The sequence below is a fragment of the Haliotis rubra genome, unplaced genomic scaffold, assembly GCF_003918875.1.
Source record: "Haliotis rubra isolate DU_JTF1 unplaced genomic scaffold, ASM391887v1 Scf1110, whole genome shotgun sequence".
Taxonomy (NCBI): domain Eukaryota; kingdom Metazoa; phylum Mollusca; class Gastropoda; order Lepetellida; family Haliotidae; genus Haliotis; species Haliotis rubra.
The window spans coordinates 175,805-192,583 of NW_025765016.1; the positions used below are offsets into that span (position 1 = coordinate 175,805).

General features: G+C 40.4%; 1 protein-coding gene across 1 annotated transcript in view; it reads left to right on the forward strand.

The window, feature by feature from the left end:
• LOC124288493 overlaps positions 1-4,206 on the forward strand; it is a 36,345-nt gene extending 32,139 nt beyond the window's left edge. The window contains exons 5-7 of the mRNA XM_046725015.1: positions 86-157; positions 2,381-2,453; positions 3,788-4,206. Of these exons, the coding sequence (XP_046580971.1) occupies positions 86-157; positions 2,381-2,453; positions 3,788-3,885 (243 nt within the window). The 3' untranslated portion in view covers positions 3,886-4,206. The remainder of the gene's footprint in view (positions 1-85; positions 158-2,380; positions 2,454-3,787) is intronic.
• The last annotated feature ends 12,573 nt before the right edge of the window (positions 4,207-16,779 follow it).

Sequence of the window (16,779 nt, forward strand, 5' to 3'; positions counted from 1 at the left end):
CAAGATATGTTTGACTCAAAGACAGCAGCTGCCATGACAACGTAATGACATCACGCTGACATGACGACATGTTTGTTTGGAACAGAACCCGGACAGCAAGTGGCAGCAGTTGTCCAACTTACTGATGGCCACAGTCATTCTGGTGTGTGCAATACAGGTAAATACGTTACACCTGTGTCTACAATACTGGTAAATATGTAACATCTGTGTCTACAATACAGGTAAATAGGTTACACCTGTGTCTACAATACAGGTAAATACGTTACACCTGTGTCTACAATACAGGTAAATACGTTACACCTGTGTCTACAATACAGGTAAATACGTTACACCTGTGTCTACAATACAGGTAAATACGTTACACCCTGGTGTCTACACAGGTAAATAGGTTACAGGTAAATACAGGTAAATAGGTTACACCTGTCTCTACAATACAGGTAAATAGGTTACACCTGTGTCTACAATACAGGTAAATACGTTACACCTGGTGTCTACAATACAGGTAAATACACCTGGTCTACGTTACACCTGTGTCTACGTTACACAATACAGGTAAATAGGTTACCTGTGTCTACAATACAGGTAAATGCAATACACCTGTGTCTACAATACAGGTAAATAGGTTACACCTGTGTCTACAATACAGGTAAATACGTTACACCTGTGTCTACAATACTGGTAAATACGTTACATCTGTCTCTACAATACTGGTAAATACGTTACACTACAATACAGGTTACACCTAATGCAGGTAAATGTCTACAATACAGGTAAATAGGTTACACCTGTGTCTACAATACAGGTAAATACGTTACACCTGTGTCTACAATACAGGTAAATACGTTACACCTGTGTCTACAATACAGGTAAATAGGTTACACCTGTGTCTACAATACAGGTAAATAGGTTACACCTGGTGTCTACAATACAGGTAAATAGGTTACACCTGTGTCTACAATACAGGTAAATACGTTACACCTGGTGTCTACAATACAGGTAAATAGGTTACACCTGTGTCTACAATACAGGTAAATACGTTACACCTGTGTCTACAATACAGGTAAATACGTTACACCTGGTGTCTACAATACAGGTAAATACGTTACACCTGTGTCTACAATACAGGTAAATACGTTACACCTGTGTCTACAATACAGGTAAATACGTTACACCTGGTGTCTACTACAATACAGTGTCTACAATACGTTACGTTACACCTGTGTCTACAATACAGGTAAATAGGTTACACCTGTGTCTACAATACAGGTAAATACGTTACACCTGTGTCTACAATACAGGTAATAGGTTAGACCTGGTGTATGCAATACAGGAAAACTTGTTACAATGGCAACAATATTGATGAATAACTATCAACGTGTACGTGGCTGCATGGCTTAAAGACTGCCGATGTACACGTGGCTGTATGGCTTAAAGACTGCCGATGTACACATGGCTGTATGGCTTAAAGACTGCCGATGTACACATGGCTGCATGGCTTAAAGACTGCCGATGTACACATGGCTGCATGGCTTAAAGACTGCCGATGTACACGTGGCTGTATGGCTTAAAGACTGCCGATGTACACGTATTGTATGGGCTGTAGGGCTTAAAGACTGCCGATGTACACATGGTTGTATGGCTTAAAGACTGCCGACGTACACATGGTTGTACGTGGCTGGGCTTAAAGACTGCCGATGTACACGTGGCTGTATGGCTTAAAGACTGCCGATGTACACGTGGCTGTATGGCTTAAAGACTGCCGATGTACACGTGGCTGCTATGGCTTAAAGACTGCCGATGTACACGTGGCTGTATGGCTTAAAGACTGCCGATGTACACGTGCTGATGTATGTACGTACGTGGCTTAAAGACTGCCGATGTACACGTGGCTGTATGGCTTAAAGACTGCCGATGTACACGTGGCTGTATGGCTTAAAGACTGCCGATGTACACGTGGCTGTATGGCTTAAAGACTGCCGATGTACACGTGGCTGTATGGCTTAAAGACTGCCGATGTACACATGGCTTAAAGGCCGATGTAGGGCTTAAAGACTGCCGATGTACACATGGCATGTACATATCACTGCCCGTGTGGAGGTGATGAATGTTCAATCATACATTGTGTTACACATTCCCATGAAAGGAGAACGGCCCATGATATGTATTAATGTATCTTCGTTCTGTATGAAATAGTTATTAGCGTGGAGTTCCTATGCTGCTGTGATAGACACAACTGTGCTGTATATATGTGCCGTACAGGTCATATTATCGGATACTCTAGGAGGATCTCATTACAAAATAACACTTTATAATTGAACGTTTGTATTGGACTGCTTCCACCATGAGAGACTATCACACGTTATATCTATACATGTTCCAGGGCATTGCTATCTTCCTGGCCATCGTGGTCATCTCGACCCTGCGAGAGAATGACAAAGTTCACCCAAGTCCACGTGAGTGTGTTGAACAGTAACTTTGCCGCTCACCAAGAGCGGTTGCCTACCGTCGTATGTAATCAAGCAAACACAGTCTGCATTTTATCGTAAGACAAGTTACCAACACAACGTTCACCTACTCTGCCGCTGCCTGTTTCCTTCTTCAGATACGTCGTCACAGAAAGCAGAGAGTAGATCCCATGTTGATCCTGCGAATGGAAATTAATATTATCCATTTGCCAAAATATACAGCAGGTATATGGTGCCGCTCTGTCCTACTAGTCACGTTCAACAGATAAGTGTTTTAAAATACGTATTTTCTTGCTCTTTGATTTAATAACTAAAGTGATCACGCCAAATGGGTAGGACTGTACATATATATCAGCCACACAAAAAGGAACTGACAGGAAATCAAACTATACATTGGAACAACATGTGTATACAAATACACATGTATACATAGTAATTAGTAAAGGGAATAGAAGACATATGCATGTGCTACGTTTCGTGATCTCAGGGCCGTGATCTCATTTCTGGTGTCCCCCGCCGTGATGTTGCTGGAATATTGCTAAAAGCGGCGTAAAACCAAACTCAGTCAGTCAGTCTTGTGATCTCAAATTCCATCTCCTAAACTCACATGGAAACTCTTCATTGTTTTTTTACATTTGCATGTTTATGGAGAATTGTAACGATGCTTATTTTGTTTTTGTGGCTGGTCTATATAGTTCTGCTGGAGGATGTCGCTCAGTAAGTGTTTCATGGGGAATTAAATAAGCAGGCTGTCAAGTTATATATTGTTGTCGTATTTACTTGTAGTATTTGACTTCCATGTGTCTTTTTGCGTATATACTCGGATTTAGGGTCGTACAACAGAAGGCGGCATCGTTGACGTAATAGTTGCACCGTTACATTGTTGACGTGTATGGGGACACCATTATAATCCGTAATATGGGCAGCGTTGTTGACGAAATAGAAACGACATTGTTGACGTAATAGTAGCACAATTGTGGACGTAATAGAGACACCACAGTTGACGTAATGGGGGCAACCTTGGTGGCGTAAAAGACATATTGTTGACGTAATGGGGCATTATTGTTGACTTAATAGGGACACCATTATTGACGTAATATGGGGCAGCATTGTTGACGTAATAGGACACAATGAATGACGTCACACAGTAAGGTTGAGGCGCTAGCCTCTCATTGTCATGTTTAGTGCCATGTGTCTATCGTCTCTCTTTGGTCACCTCGCACCTGGGAGAATCATACATTTCAGGAAAGTAATGATACTCAAAAGTAAAATGATGTAACCTGTATGTTATAAATATTTTGCAATTGTTTGTGTACACCCAGGTGAGGGTCATGCAACAGACAGATCCCAACGTCCCCAGCCAAACTTCAGACGGGGGCAGTTACCATTAATCGTGACAAGCTGGGCTGACGACAGTTGACACACCCTCAGTCATCAGCATCAACACACGACGAATCAGATACGACAGTTGTGCAATCAAGATCAAACTAAAACGTCTGGATTGTTCCGCTAACCGTCAGAGGACGACTACCCAGAGTGCTAACTGTGTCAATTGTGACGTCAATACAGTGACGTCATGTACTGTGTCCGCACAACCCGCCCTGTAGTTGTGTTTCTAAGATACTTCGGTGAAAGATCAAAGGCGCAGACAGTACTTTATCAGACGATAATGTTCACTTTTTGCATTACGTCAAAATGTATTGGCGTCACTGCGCCATTCTAGTCTGCCCCTCGTAATCGAACAATTTTGCATTAAGTCACAATGTAAACGACGTCACGATGCATGTCAGTTATCATCGCCTCGTACAGCCTCCTGCAGTAAACTACCCCGTTGCATCCCGTTTCTTGGTTTGCAGTTGCTTCACGTATCTAACATCACTGGTGGAAACATTACGTTTATGTTTTCCGACGGTTAAAATGTCTCAATTCGACTCACAAGTTTTCAGCAACACGGTAACGTTCGCAATGTTTACATTCCCACAATGCAATCGTGGAATGTCGCTTGACTACTCAGCTTCATCTGGATGTACTGATCTGAACTTACGTTGGTAGTAGAAATGCAACGTTAATATTGCCCCATATGGTTTACGTTAACCACAGATGTAATTAAAATAATTTAGAGAAGATATTTAATCCGAACGTAAACCGTCATCAAACTGTTTATCATTTGTTTTTTCCGGTAACGTTCGTCTTAACGTAGGAGCGCAGACACGTCAATAGAACAGCGCGCCAGTCAGCCCTGTGCAAGGATTCTTAATTTATGTAACCGACACCGTCGTTTGTTTTCTGCATTAGATTAATCGTAAATATCCTTAGAAAGTATTAAGTATGGCATCTTAGAAAAGAAATACAGTTCGCTCTACCACCATGTATAGTGCAATAAAGCACACTTTCGCCCTAAACCATTATAACGTTAAAGCACTCGGACTCAAGCGTCCTCGTACTTTTACTATAATATACTCATGCCAATGACGGTTGTCATCCCCCTCCCCACCCCACACCCCCTCTCCAATAAAAAAATTGAAGGGGGTGACAACCATTATTAGCATGAGTATAGTTCAGGGCTTTGTTACACTATACATGGTGGTAGAGCGAACTGTATTTCTTAAGTACCCGCCCGACATACGAATGTTGTGTAGGTTGCAGCACTGATTGTATTGGTTTACTGTGCGTGTTTTACCTGTCTTTCAAAATCTGATGAATCAGTGTAAAAAGACATGTCTGAGGCGATTCCCTGTATTTGGACTTGTACCCATGGTTCTGCTGTATATGGACTTGACGTGTGTTTGTGTGGCATACGGTACGATCGCCTTGTCGTGAAACCTGGCTTGGTCTTCAGTATTTAATAGTAATCAAAACAAACACGAGCTTATGAAACACTCAGGATCGTACAACGGACTCTGCTGTTCTGTTGAGACGCCTCATAATTACGGATTATTTTATTTACATCTAACTGACCTTAATTGAGACAGTCTAACGGAAGTATCAAAACATGTGCCTGCACGAGTATGACGTGTCAACAAGTACTGCACTCCTTGATTCCTTGGTCCTTTGGCAGTAGCACGAGTGTGTTTTATAAACATTGTAACGAAACGAAGTATATATACATAACAAAGTATACACCTGGTGTTTTGGGACTATTCCCATTAAAACCATAAATATTTTGCTAGCAATGTTTTAATTGGGTACAATATTGGTGTTTTGGAAACACTTGCAATGTCAGTGACAAGGCAGATTCAAAACACTTTTAAAAATAATGCTGTTTTCAAGAAAATATTTTACCAAAGAACCACCACGTCAGTTTATATACCATCGTCACTACATAGAAAATGTTGTTTTACGCACCAATATAACACTATATATATGACGACTGCTTGTAAATAAACGAGTGGGGAGTACCTGACCCAGTGGTTGATAACACGAGCACGCCGCATTCAGCACTTGATCTGGATTACATTTCAGAATTCCCAGGTAGTCATGAAATACATACAAATATGAACACGAAGTACTGATGAGTGATGGGTTTGAGTACCCATGGTTTTACCCGGGTGCCGCCATCCCTTTAACCACGAAAATACCAGCAACATCACGGCGGGGTTCCATTCTTCCTACAAAGTCACACAGAAATGGGTTTCACGCTTACCAACACAATGTACCCAGTGAGTGAACGGAATTCGAACCCGGGTGTTCAGCGTGACGAATTAACCATGAACCACGAGGCTACCACACCAGCAATATTCCAGGTACTGACGCAATGTACCAGACAATCCAGTGATCAACAGCATAGGAGACCTTGTTCCATTCTTCCTATACAAGAGTCAATAACGAGTGACAATCCAGTGATCAACAGCATGACCACACCTGAGCGAGTGAGTGGGTTTACGCCGCACTAAGCAATATTCCAGCTATATGGCGACGGTCTGTAAATAATCGAGTCTGGACCAGACAATCCAGTGATCAACAGCATGAGCGACCACACCTGAGCGAGTGAGTGGGTTTACGCCGCACTCAGCAATATTCCAGCTATATGGCGACGGTCTGTAAATAATCGAGTCTGGACCAGACAATCCAGTGATCAACAGCATGAGCGACCACACCTGAGCGAGTGAGTGGGTTTACGCCGCACTCAGCAATATTCCAGCGAGTCTGATCGAGTGAGTTTACGCCTGAGCGAGTGAGTGGGTTTACGCTCAGCAGCAATATTCCAGCTATATGGCGACGGTCTGTAAATAATCGAGTCTGACCAGACCAGTGACAATCCAGTGATCAAGCAGCATGAGCGACCACACCGAGTCTGGACCAGCAGTGATAACAATGGGTGTCACTTCCGCAATATACCTGCAGTAGCACGGCGGGAGCACACCAGAAAATGGGCTCCACGCGTCGAACCCGGTCCTCCGCCATAACGTAGCTTTAACCACTTGGCCACCCCACAGCCGTGGGTACACCTGAGACACGGCGGATGGTTGTTAGCGTGAACACAACAAAGCCCGTCGATCCAGTGTAATACTAATATATCTCAAACAAATCACAAATATGACATTAACATGGATTTGTGGGTGACAAGAGATTATCTTTAACCATCGGCCGTCCTAAAGTAGTAGTACTCTCGTTAAAAGAGCATTGAAATACCCGATATAACAATGATATCGCAAAGAAATGAAAGGTCTTCTTCAACGACAGTTGGACCGTGTTTGGCAGCTTGACTCCTGAGAGTTTTAGGGACTTCAGTCCTGCCCCAATTCGAAACACAAGGGATACATGTGGCCTCACCTTAGGCACTTGAGTGTGTTCACAATTGCCTCTGTTCACCCAGCAGAAAATGGGTACCCGGTGGGATAAGTCATGTGACTATAACCTTCTAGCGCCACACAGGCAGCTAGCTTGGGTTATCCGTGGTAATAATGAACTGCACTATGAGCTCAGAGCTGTCGATGTGGATTTAGCGCAATATAAATGGACTCATTATTATTGCTAAAGGGGAGGAAGGAAACATCTAACAGTACAATAGTTGATCAGGGATGGGAAAAAACAGAACTCAATTACCACTAACAGGATATCGGAATGAACCGTTCTCTAAAACCTGAGATACTCCAGCATGAAAAGTCAGTGAATTGTTTTCAGGTACATGTACCCAGCTAACACGAAAATGAAATAACACATCCCCAAAACATTTCACGAAATGTTCCAGAAATGTTTTATTATGTTTGTATGGTTACAGAAATGTTTTGGGAAATTTTTAACGTTTAAATGTTATGTTTATGAAATGATTTCCTGTAATGTTTTTGTGAGATGTTTTTGAAATGTTTCAAAAACATGTTTAATTTACGTGATTTTGTATGGTCGCAGAAATGTTTCTCTGAATATTTGGTTGTAACATTTGTTTATTAATGTATTCCTGTAACGTATTCACGTATATTGTAACGTTCTTTCGAGATATGTTGCGGAAATGTTTAAAGAAAATATTTTAAAAACATTTTAGATCGTTGTGAAACATTTAATAACTTTACGGAAACGTTTTGATGAAAATATTTTTGAAAAACTATTTTGGAACCTTAACCTTATGAAAGTGTGTCGAAAATATTTTGTGTTTGTCTAGAACTTGGGGACGGTCACAGTAACTTGACTGGGTTACTCTACATCAGCTGCAGGCTTTACGCGCGTGCAAACTGACAAATGTATAAATTACAAGTTGATAATCAGAAATAAACTACACAGACAGACAGTCAGACAGATTTTTATTCAGTATAAGGCCTTCGGCCCAAAATACAGAAAGTTCACGGTTACAAAATATCCCTTCGCATAATATATATTTATACAAACATTAATGTGAAATCAAATTAATCTGAAAATAAATTGCCTTTACACGCTTAATGGAATGGTATTTATGTTGAGCACACTGAAAGTAAAAATTGGGAAAGCTTATTGTCGATATATTTCAACCTTCGACAACAAACATATATATCATATACCAAAACGCCGTTCGTTCGCAGTGCCAGGGTACAAAACAACACGTGACCATCACATCTCGCACGTGGTGTCAAAGTGAAAAAAAACATGGCCGCTTACTAACGAAGTTAGCGAGAGTTACATGGAAAAACGGGGTAATTATGAAACACTTTCATTTGTTTGAACATTTGATGAGGGTTTGATGATTCTTGAAACTCACTTTCTTGATTTACCATGGAGTTGACAGATGACATTGCTTAGTTATCAAAATATCGGAACTCGCACAAGGTGACATCAGAGCCCGATGTATGCCTTGGCGGGGTTTTGTGATGTATATATTTATTTATCGAGACAATTTAAATCGTTAGGGTATGTTTGTGGGTTATCAAAGCTGACAAGGATGGGTGGGGAGGGGAGTGACTGGATGAAGCAGAGGGTGTAAGGGGAGATGGGTACCTACCTGTCTGTGTCACATCAGACGGCGTGAAGGATGGCTCATACTGTCAGCCATCAAGGCGGTTGTCTGACCAAGACTGCAGTTCTTCACAAACTGTTTTCAGAAATCCGCAGGACACCTAAAAAACAACTACTTTTGGTGAAATTTTAGAATATGTTCGCCCACAAAGTTAGGTTTGGGTAAGGGTTGGAGGGTTAGGAGCGAGTATATTCCATAGGGGGTAAAGTTAATGGAGAATATATGTTATAGGGGCCCCAACTGTCCCCAGTCTATTGATTCCTGCAATGTCTCATCAGGCCTTGCAAACATATAAGTGTTGATTATATGGGGATATTTGTACATAAATCAATTTCAAACCTGTTCCTAGTGATTTCTGCATTATAAGCTTAATTGGCCATGTCGCAAATAAGCCACTCTCACTGAAGCGGGCTACATCACGTACAGTGTATGGAATGTCAGGGAATGCCAGTTAATGTGGAGCGATTTCTCTTCCTAATCACCTGACTGACTGATGCCGCTTTTAGCAATATTCCAGCAATATCACGACGGGGGACACCAGAAATGGGTTTCACATATTGTACCCATGTGGGGAATCGAACCCGGACCTTTGGTGTGATGAGCGAACGCTCTAACCACTAGGCTACACTTCCACCCGCTTATCACCTGAATCATCATGCACAAGACACTTTAGTGAAATTCATTCACATACATCATCCAAAACAGCTGCCTTCTCCTGACCTACTTCTTCCGCTTCATTGCTGCCTTCACTTAACAGTTGCACCCTTGCAGATCGGGGTCAGAATCATCAGTGATCCATGCTTAGCGGAAGAGGTAACTTACGGGATCAGGTGGTCAGGCTAGCCGACATGGTTGACACATGTCATCGTATAGATCGATGCTCATGATGTTGATCACTGGATTGTCTTGTCCACACTTGATTATTTACATACCGTCGACATATGGTTGGAATATTGCTGAGTGCAGCGTAAAACTAAACTCATACACTCTTACAGTTGCAGTACTTTCCCTTCTTACATTGATCGATAGGTCTTACATTGATCGATAGGTCTTACATTGATCGGTAGGTCTTACATTGATCTCGATAGGTCTTACATTGATCTCAATAGGTCTTACATTGATCAATAGGTCTTACATTGATCTCAATAGGTCTTACATTGATCGATAAGGTCTTACATTGATCAATAGGTCTTACATTGATCGATAGGTCTTACATTGATCTCGATAGGTCTTACATTGATCTCAATAGGTCTTACATTGATCAATAGGTCTTACATTGATCTCAATAGGTCTTACATTGATCTCAATAGGTCTTACATTGATCTAAAGGTGTTACATTTATCGATAGTTCTTACATTGATCTCGATAGGTCTTACATTGATTGATAGGTCTTACATTGATCGATAGGTCTTACATTGATCTAAAGCTCTTACATTGATCGATAGGTCTGACCTGATCTCAGTAGGTCTTACATTGATCTCAATAGGTCTTACATTGATCTCAATAGGTCTTACATTGATCGATAGGTCTTACATTGATCTAAAGGTCTTACATTGATCGATAGGTCTTACATTGATCTAAAGGTCTTACATTGATCCATAGGTCGTACATTGATCTAAAGGTCTTACATTGATCTCGATAGGTCTTACATTGATCGATAGGTCTTACATTGATTGATAGGTCTTACAAACTGTTTGATGCATCTGTCCGTTGGTTGGCTGCTGAATAAGGGGTCAGTTTGGAATGTGTATGAGTAGGGCCAAGGCCCATGCAGTTAGACTGAGGCTTGTGTCCCAGCACTGGTGCCCCAAGGGGGGAGCTAATGAAAACATGCCCTGTAGTATTTATCTCTGCATACAAGACAATGCCTAACAGATCAAGAGATATAACTAAAATGGAAAATCATTATATAAAAAAATTGGGTAACATAACTATGAATATTCTAATGTAAATTTACGTGTTTCTGTTAGGGCCCAGGTGTTGCATTGCATTGAGTCCTGGGATTAATATAGGTCATAAGGCACCTGGTGTTGTTTTTAATGCCCCATTTTGTATTTCAGTGTACATGTGGCGCACATGATCCCAGCACACAGTGGGCGTGTCAACATACACACAGGGATCGGACTAATAAAACTATGGTGAGTGGAACAAAACATACAATTTATACACTGTTCATGGCAGGCTCCACGCTTACGCCACCGATGCACTGCAATGTTGCATGATGCACGGTAATAGTTTCTGTGGGTTGTTTTGGCACATTGATCATTAACATAAATCTGAGGTGTATGACTTACTTTTAATAACAAAACTCAAACTTATAAAATATGGCATTATTAGCCCTCAATGAAGTGATGATAATATTTTGGAGGATATTGAATTTCAGATGTCACTAATGTTTATGTAGGCAGTCTCACAGTCCCTGAACCACATTATTTCCCCAACAGCCTCGCCCTCCCTGCAGTGCTAAAGCCTCAAGTGAAGCAAGTCTAGATTTCCCCAGGTTCTCAATATCTGTTCTTCTGCAGGCTTCTTTTCAGTTTAAATGGGCTGATCAGGGAATTACATGTAATCCTGTATTTGAGGGTCCCTGGGACTCATACTCTTAATTTTCAGGGGTCCTGGACAACAAAATGTGGGTCCCAGACACTTAAAAGTTAAATATTATTAATACAGTTATTGTATTGTGTATCATGATCATCACATTGCTACAGTAATTAAATTGCAAATAATACCATAACCCAGCTAGTAGCAAACTCAGTGATAACTTATTGTTACTTGATTGGAATTATTACAAAATATTTGGACTTTTCCTAAGTCCCTGTAGATGCGCGCTAATAAATTTGGTTGCGTCCGTTGTCAATTTTTATGAGTATAGGACCCTGGCTTATTTTTTACAGTCAACATTATATGTACTGAACATCATTCAGGGTTTTACACAGACTTTTAACAATGGGAATCATGGTGACTCACAATATTTATTTTTGGGAGTCATTTTCAATATTTCGGAGTCATGAAAATTTTAATATTTCTTTGTGTTAATCATTCTCAGTATCAGGGGTGGAAATAACTTTAGAATTGCTAGTGTACTCCGTTACAGTGGCACATGTAAAATCACTTGCCCTGGTAATTTTTCCGCTATACCGGCCGATTTTCTTGGTGATTTTCTAAACAAACATTGGAATGTCAACTGGACACCGGTACAGCGTGATATTCAAATGTGCTTGCCCGACAGAAGATACACTGGACTCGGACGTCGGGCAATGGGTTATTTACACCCCTGAGTATGTAACTGTCTATGTCACACCACCAAATGAAACTACAGCATTGTTCAATTCAAACAGTCAGGATTACTGTCTCCTCTGAGTTCTCTGGAACAATCTGACAGCTCTGTAAAAGTCTGTAAACTATCATCGAACAATATCATTTTTTGCTTATCAAATCGATTTTATTGAACTGAATTGTGAGGGCCACCCATAAAACTCGCATCAAGCTTGACTCGTATGATAATCAGGGCTACAGATAAGGGGCGTACAGGCGTAATGTACGCCTCAAAATCATTAAGTACGACATAATGTAAGATTTCAAGCGTATCGTGTACGCACATAAATACCTTTGTACGTCTAACATTTAATTTCCGTGCGTATCGTGTAAATGGAAATCTATTTCGGATAAATACTTGTCAAGTTTCTTTTGCGAAACACGATTTGACACATTAGGAAACCCCGACAGTAGGAATCCCTTGCGTTGCCATGCAACGATATGCGTCACTATTTTTCGATTGGCTAAAAACTACACTGTTCCTATTTATATCCAGTTGGACCTGACATTTCGTGCATCACACGGTCGCTCAGTTATTTCTCACACGCCTTCAAATACATATACATTGTTGGAAATAGTGATCGATGAATGGTCCAGACAAACCACATCACCAACTCGCTCACACAAGAACATGTCAGTACTCCTTCAAAATTCTCGGTACACCTCCACTTGCAATATGATGTGTAAGTACACTCGCACCCCCAAAAGTTATCTGAAGCCCTGATAATATTTTGAGAGTCGTTTACAAAATTGTTGCATCAAATACGCAGGAATCACGCGTCATGTAAAACACTGATCATTGAAAACGCACCAGTCTAAAATTGTCTATATTTTCATCAAGATGGATTTCAGCATGACAATGATCAATGAATATATCTAACATGAAGTCGAAGGGCATGTCCAGTTGAAAAAATGCTTTAGAAACAAATTCCTGTCCACAGTATGCAGGGTTTTACACACCTTCGAAACTAGAGTCCTGGCGACTCGGCATATTATTTTGAGAGTCCATTTCCAAAATTGGGAGTCAATCAATTTGCATGAAATCAATAATAATGGATTCTTCCCATTTGATAATGATTACGTCATGATATGTGTTGCTTTCAATGTCATTGGAATAATGATTGTAAATAAAATGTTTACATATTAATATGGGATGTCATTGCAAACTCAGAAAGTTCTTTCCCAGAAAAAAATTATTTTGCGTCCACAAGGATTCACAGGATTTTAGTTTGGGGGTACTTCACCAAATTTCTGCGTCCAATACGCAGGAATCTTGCGTCCCATAAAACCCTGAGTATGACTCTAAATTCCAAAATGCATCAACATGCAGCTCCGCAATGAAAAAGCCTGAATTTCATTCTGAAATCATACTGACTGTGACATTAAGAGCAGGTGTATGAGAACCGATTCTCATTGCTTCACTAACGATTGTGAAACGAGGACAGAGATGCCGAGGTTAACACCTCACGAAAGAGAACGTGCACTAGGCATGATTCAGGTTGGCACCAGCAGCAGGGATATTGCTCGACAACTTGGACTTGGCCACTCCACCATCGTTAAGGCTTCATAGATGACATCAGTAGACAGGCAGCACCCGTGACCTTCAATGACCTTGGCAACAACGTGTTACGACGCTCAATCAGGATTGCCATATTGACCTTGTCCATATCAGTGATTGAACACTGCCGACTGCCAGGACTGCTGCACTAGTTCAAGGTTGACTTGGGGGTCATCAGCGCTGAGCAGATTCTTCAGAATCACATCGTATATGTCTTCAATCACCACCAAGATGTCCATACTTTTCAACAGGACGCATGGGCACACACAAGACTTTCCATGCAGTATCTGGCCCAGCAACACATCCAAGTTATTCATTGGCCAGCACAGTACGCAATTGGTCAAAGTCTTTCGCAGCGACAACAGATGCGAAACATCCGGGAACTTGAGGCTGCACTACTGCAGAAGTGGAATGCCATCCTCAAGAACTCTATTCGGACGCTTATTGACTTAATGAGGAGACGTTGAACTGCAAGTGTCAATGCAAATGGCGGTCACACGCGATATTGACTTTTCGATTTGACCCCACATGTATTTGATCCTTTCTGACTGTGGAACATTTTAATGAATGAGCGTCTTTTCTGTGTTGTTTTTGTCAGTCGTCCATCTGTTATTATCCACTCAAAAAATATCAATTCCTTACACGTACTTTTAATAATCTGGATCCAGTTGTATCATTGTTTCATTAACTAATGTCAACATTAAACCCTAATGATACATTAAATCCTTAATGCATCATTAGTTAATGGCATCATTAAAAACGATTTAATGAAACACTTATTAGCGTATCATTATCTAATGACGTCCTAATGTAAATAGTTTCATTAAATTCAGGGATTCCCCTAAATATTTCCCACAAATCCCCGACGTAAACACGTAATCTTTACTCTCGGTCGTCTGTCAAAATGGCATCTTTACGGCTAAACCTCGGAACAAAAACAATCGTTTCAACTGCAGTGAAGAAACACATTTCAATAATTCTGAAACGTCGCCAATAAACCTAGAATCGGTTGGGATGTTTTGGAAAATACACGAACACGATCGCCGAAGTGAGCTTTCCGCCATATTGGATAGTGTTTACAAAATCAAGTTTCGCCAAGGCCGGTCATGGGCCACCTATTACATCCCGTGTATTTCATATTCAGTTGTGACAAATGCCTTGCTGTATTCCTCATACATTTTAGAATCAACTTATAAATGGTCTTTGTCACTAAAACCAAGTGTCTAGAAAAAAAACATTGGGCGTGAAAACGGAACACAGCGCTTGCTAGAAATGTACACAAAGCAAAAATCAGATTTTATACTGTGCAGCATTTGCTCAATTTTTTAGACATCAGTTCGTCTATTCGTAGCGTCCATTAGCTCAATGTTTTCGGAATATGCACGGAAAGAGTATCGTAGCAAGAACTAGAAAATTAAAAACAGATACAATACAGTAATTTGATATATTCATACGAAATTCTATGCAGCATGACGCCATGGCGAGACGTAAAATCATGGAGAACAACATAGGCAATTATCGGTATTTCTGGCCTTTTCAATGAAAACAATAAAAACAAATAACCATACGCAGATAGTCAGAATGTTTCTGATTGCTTACATCATACATTTATGAACAAAGGCTCCGCAAAATCATGGGCACCCATCCATGTCCACGAAGCCGCCATTTCATGAGAAATCGGTGATGTCATACATCAACATTGTTGTACATATTTGGCAATATCTTCGAGGTGAAAGTCGGTTGAATAAGTGTAAACACAATCACCCTGTCCTGCAGATTACACTTTCAGTTTTCCTGTATAATGTGCGTATCGTTCAGATGTGTTTTCATGAAACTAATTTCATTTGGTATTTTGAACCTAAGTAAAACTGACAAAATTAATAAAAATGATTTATTTTTCATTTCATGAAATGTATATGCACACGTTTTTAAAGGAAATGTCTTGTTCATTTAATTTGTTTATGTTGTTTTATAGACAAATCATTAGTCAGACGCTCGTTAGTCACAAATTTTTGAGTATCATTGTTTTCGATAGTTCCGTAAACAAAACATCACGAAAATATAGTGTCCTCATTCACAGCAAATTCTCTCCAAGTGATCTGAGTTACAATGACTTAGTGTTAAGCATAGTGGAGTGATGCCCCCTTAGTGAGTGAGTTTGGTTTTACGCTGCGTTTTGCAATATTCCAGCAATATCGCGGCGGGGGACCCAACAAATGGGCTTCTCACATTGTGTCCATGTGGGGAATCGAACCCGGGTCTTCGGCGTGACGAGCGAACACTTTAACCACTAGGCTAACCCCCACCCACCCTATCTTTTATAAGCGTATGACCTTTTTGTAGTCATTTGACGTCATAGAGGAAAATCCATTTTCAACCCATGTTGCGAGTCATTTTTAAGATTGAGTGTATAACGTTATACATAAGCACACAAACTATTTTAATACATACCTATGTCGTTCAGGTATCAGGCAGAATTTTGTTCACTCACACTTTCCGTAAAGATGCAAAATTGAAAATATAGTAGCATGGTACTTTTATCAGAGCACGATTAAAAGCAGAGAAATTTACTGTTTTTAACTCATAACAAAATTAGGGATAACATTAAGCAGTGTTTGCTTTTCAAACTGCCGAAGTATTTGCGCTTGAGTTTATACCATGAGATAAGACATCTAATAATCTACATTTCTGTGTATTTTTATAGCTGTAGGTAGATCCAGTGCGGTGCAAACGAAATTCTGGCGCACTGTTCACTTTTCCAGGAAGTTTAATAACGCTCTAATGATACCCCAGGACCTTCATTAAGTTAGTGACACTAATGACAACAGAGCGTCATTAAAACGTTAGTACAACAGAATCTAATGATACATTAGTTAATGAACGTTTAATGGCACGTTAATGCTTCATTAAAGTTTGATACAACCGGGTCCTGAACTTTTATAAGTGGTGCGTTTTCAATGATGTTCAGTATATATTCAGAGACTAAGCCTTAGTCTAATGTGTATGTGGAGATG